At 43.7% G+C, this 4719-nt stretch overlaps 1 protein-coding gene across 1 annotated transcript; it reads left to right on the top strand.

Moving 5' to 3' along the window:
- The first annotated feature begins 939 nt into the window (after positions 1–939).
- On the top strand, positions 940–4544 carry LOC138964408 (EMILIN-1-like). Its single transcript, XM_070336356.1, has 3 exons — positions 940–1097; positions 1814–1965; positions 3028–4544. Exons 2-3 carry the CDS (start codon positions 1845–1847, stop codon positions 3477–3479), a joined length of 573 nt encoding a protein of 190 aa, XP_070192457.1. The 5' UTR covers positions 940–1097; positions 1814–1844; the 3' UTR covers positions 3480–4544.
- Positions 4545–4719: the final 175 nt, after the last annotated feature.

The following is a 4719-nucleotide window of genomic DNA, read 5'->3' as shown; positions in this document are numbered from 1 at the left end:
TGGACACATCGTGGCTGTATTCAGTGCAGAGTGGGAATCTTTTTGCCGAATTAATCGAGATTTTTCCCCTAAATATAGTAATGTATGCCTCAATCCGGAGCCCAGCTTCTGTTACACCCACGATTCCAAAGAACTATGTTGAATTACTACGTATGGATATTCTTATCGCCGGGGCTTACTACGTATTGGTATTCTTATTGCCGGGGCTTACTACGTATTGGTATTCTTATCGCCGGGGCTTACTACGTATGGGTATTCTTATCGCTGGGGGTATAACGGAAGCTGGGCTCCGGATAGAGTCAATTAATTGTGAGGCATGGTACAGTGTCTGCAATGAAATAAGCAGATTGACATAGGTGTCATTCACAAAATGAAATTAAAAACAGTGTATTGCCCAGACAAAGCAGCTGCATGGACTGGTGTTGTTTGGTAGGCGTGCAAGCGAAAGGGTGGTGTTGACATCCTATGCACAATGCTGGTCAGATCTGAGATGGTGAGCCCCATAGACGATGTTCGGAAATAACTCTGTTGGGGTTGTGAAAGAGTGAATACCCTTGGTTTTAGTGAGTCAAACAATCCACACGTGCTCCTTGTCCATGTGTTTCAGACATATTATTACCCCCTCGCTAGTGATTCGCCCGTGGATTGTATGTCTAACCGAAAGCAAGAGTATTCACTATTTCACAACGCATGCAAACCCGACCGAGTTTGTTTCTTCTCGGAAGTCGTCAATTGTTCACACGGGAAGGACTGTGCCTTGAACATTACTTTCTTGTTGTGTAAGCGATTAATCACCTGCACCACCACATATTTGTATAGGCCGGTTGACATGTGCGTTCATCCGTGTTTTTTTGGAAATAAGAATTTCCTTGAAAGCAGCCCATATCATGTTGTCTGTGTTGGGGCGTGTGTGTCTGTGACCCGGACGTAGGTGGTAGGGGAACACCCCCAAAAACAGCCCCATATTTGTACTTTAATTCCATGATATCCATCGCTCGGGTACGGGTATGCATGTATATAAAGTGCCCTTCGGTGGCGAAACACTGATTCACCATCAACACCCGGCGAGAAAACATCTCTGCTATAAGACCTTGAAGGTAGAACTGATTGTTTTTCTTGTGGTATACATGATTCCCTTGCGATACTGATGTTTTACTTGCATGTTTTAAATAGTTGTCCTTTTGGAAGTGAAATGCATTGATGATTGCTTTTTTACCCCAACCAATATTTACCCAATGTGAGTGTGTGTGTGTGTGTGTGTGTGTGTGTGTGTGTGTGTGTGTGTGTGTGTGTGTGTGTGTGTGTGTGTGTGTGTGTGTTTGTGTGTGTGTGTTTGTGCGCGTGTGTATGTGTGTGTCCGTGTGTGTGTGTGGTGGGGGGGGGGGAGTATGGATGTGGGCATTCCTGCCTGCCTGGAGTACTTCAGATGTTTTTACTTCGTATGTTGTATATTTTTTGGTTGTTGTCATATGTTGTTTGGTTGTTTACGAGCAGATAAACCATACTTTAGATTAAAGGCACAGTCCAAAGAGAATACTATATGGCTTCCTATGTGATACCAATTTTTTTACACGAATTTTTAAAACATTGAACTGCGAGCGAAAGCGTGTTTTTCACCCCAAATGCGTCCTAGTTTTTTTGTTTGACTTTTTTTTATTTCCTGCTCGTTTGATTGCTTGTAATTTTTCACGGAAAACCCACTGCACTGACAACAGGCTTCTGTAGTTGGTTGGTTGGTTGGTTGGTTGAATGGTTGTTGGTTGGTTGTGCTGGGTTGAAGCATCACTGAAGAATTATCATACCGTTGTTTTAGCCACCGACAACTACACAACACAAAGCTGACGATGCAGACCCTACAGGCTATGTTAATACTGCTTACTGCTAGTTGTGCCTCATCTCTGCTCATTGACTACAGACTTGCAAATAGGGTCACGACTCTCGAAGATCAGGTCAAAGGCCTCCTTGGTACGTTTCTCTGTCTTTGTCATTTTGTCATTCTTGACTCTGCTTTTGGCTGGTTGGGTTGAGTTGCAATGGTTGTTTGTTCTGTTTATTAAGATGTTCGAGTGTTCGTGCAAATATGCGTGCGCTGGCGTTTGTGTGTGTGTGTGTGTGTGTGTGTGTGTGTGTGTGTGTGTGTGTGTGTGTGTGTGCGTGTGTGCGAGCCGACGTGCGTGTGTCTGTCTGTCTGTCTGTCTATCTGTCCGCCTGTCTGTCTGTCTGTCTGTCTGTCCGTCTGTCTAGTGTAAGACTTTGTCCGTGTCTGTATGTGGTTATTTCCGGTTACCGAGATATACAGGGTGACCCAAAAAAAAGAGTACCCAAACAAAACGTCTTAAATTGAACAAAAATAAAGCAATCTTCATAAAATTTATTTACACACACAAGTAGCCTCTGCATGATTTGCACAGAAAATTTTAGCGTTCTAGCTTGTCTTTCAGGAAAGTTATGCTCATTCTACAGAACATGCTCCAAATGGCCTCCCCCGGATTTAAATCCCCCAGATTTCTATCTTTGGGGGTTCCTGAAAGACAACGTCTACAGGAACAACCCACAGACAATCACAGAACTCAAGAGAGCCATCACAACAACCATTCGCGGAATCTCGCAACAGGAGTGTGTGCGGGTGATTGATAACTTTGCGCGGCGAGTTCAAGTTTGCCTGCAGCGGCGCGGAGGCCATTTGGAGCATGTTCTGTAGAATGAGCATAACTTTCCTGAAAGACAAGCTAGAACGCTAAAATTTTCTATGCAAATCATGCAGAGGCTCCTTGTGTGTGTAAATAAATTTTATGAAGATTGTTTTATTTTTGGTCAATTTATGACGTTTTGTTTGGGTACTCTTTTTTTTGGGTCACCCTGTATATGACTACCTTTGGATCATTCGTTAAAAAGCACAAATATAATTTTCATAATTCAATGGAAAGAAAGTAAACTATAACAAAACAAAGTAACATCACATTTCATGAAACTTAAATATCATTCAAATGCATGAAGTCCCCCCTCTCTCTCTTCACCTTTTATCAGATGCCCGCAACCTTCGCTCTGGGTTCTTGGCGCAGTTCTCCGAGTTCAACGTGACCACTGGAAGCGGTCATTACAAGTTCGATCAGGTCGTCTTCAACGACGGCAACGACTACGACAGCGCCACTGGGGTCTACACGGCGCCCTGCACGGGTATCTACCTCATTTCCGCCAAGATCTTCATCGCGCCCTTGCCCAAGACACGACCCGTCTTCGACATTCGACTGGACGCAACAAACCAAGGCAAGGTATCGACAACAATCCTCGACAGAATCAGCTTCGGCATGTCCGCCATCAATGAGACCGGACCTGCAAGCGCGTCCACCACTGTCACTGTGCGTTTGGAGGCCGGGAATCGACTGTGGGTTGAAAGCATGAACGTGTACTCGCTGAAGGGGAAATTCCGTACCTTCTTCTCGGGGGTACTGCTTTCTGCTGACATTGTCATTGACTAGTGTGTCTGTTGGTGGGTTATTGTCCAGAATTTACTCGTAGCTCACATTGTCCCATCAGAAGCAATCATCGATCAGGGGTTACGGGCATCCTCAGCTTTTCTTTGAAATAATGTATGCATATTAGAATTAATTTGACAGTTTCTACGTAATTCTATGCGCGCTTGGAAATAGTTGTAAAAGTGATGCCAGCAAGTATTCTAGTATTCCAGTATTCCGCCGTTAAAGCAGCTTGGCTTACCATTTCAGATCTCCAAAATAAAGTAGACTACTGCTAATGTTCCAAAATCTAGAATCAATAAACAGTAACAAGAAAGGTGAACTCTGATGGCATATATCTTGCCAGACTTCAGTCAGACCAAAAACATACTCAGATAAGTTAATTTCATTCGTTTCATTTGTTTCGAAATTTTTGTTTATCTGTCGACTTATAACGATGATCAGGGCGGGGATGTAGCTCAGTCGGTAGCGCGCTGGATTTGTATCCAGTTGGCCGCTGTCAGCGTGAGTTCGTCCCCACGTTCGGCGAGAGATTTATTTCTCAGAGTCAACTTTGTGTGCAGACTCTCCTCGGTGCCCGAACACCCCCGTGTGTACACGCAAGCACAAGACCAAGTGCGCACGAAAAAGATCCTGTAATCCATGTCAGAGTTCGGTGGGTTATGGAAACACGAAAATACCCAGCATGCTTCCTCCGAAAACGGCGTATGGCTACCTAAATGGCGGGGTAAACAACGGTCATACACGTAAATTTCCACTCGTGCAAAAAACACGAGTGTACGTGGGAGTTTCAGCCCACGAACGCAGAAGAAGAAGATAACGACGATTAGGGCGATGTACTTGTGAATATATTTTTTTTTCAAGAAGGAAACGTTCCAATAACTAGCAAATTGGAAATTATTTACCTACTAATCTCCGAAATGTATTCAAGAACAACACTAATCACTATGAACAGGAAGCAGTCGGGTTACTGATGTTTGGTATGTGTCCAAGTGAAGGAAAGGTCTTATCCCATGTAACAGCCTGGTCAGATCGTGGTAGTGAGCAGAATAAAATTGGTAAGATCTAGTTTTGTGTGTGTGTGTGTGTGTGTGTGTGTGTGTGTGTGTGTGTTTGTGTGGATATCCTGGACACAGTAAAAAAATGAATGATTTTAAAGGGAAGCTGCTTTAATAACTGCATATCCACAACAGCAAAACAACATACAACTGGATGTATTCCAACACATTCAAATAGACCTTCC

The sequence above is a fragment of the Littorina saxatilis genome, linkage group LG4 (genome assembly GCF_037325665.1).
Source record: "Littorina saxatilis isolate snail1 linkage group LG4, US_GU_Lsax_2.0, whole genome shotgun sequence".
NCBI classification, from domain to species: domain Eukaryota; kingdom Metazoa; phylum Mollusca; class Gastropoda; order Littorinimorpha; family Littorinidae; genus Littorina; species Littorina saxatilis.
The sequence above is the reverse complement of the archived record's forward strand: the minus strand, read 5'-3'. Positions and strand labels throughout refer to the sequence as shown.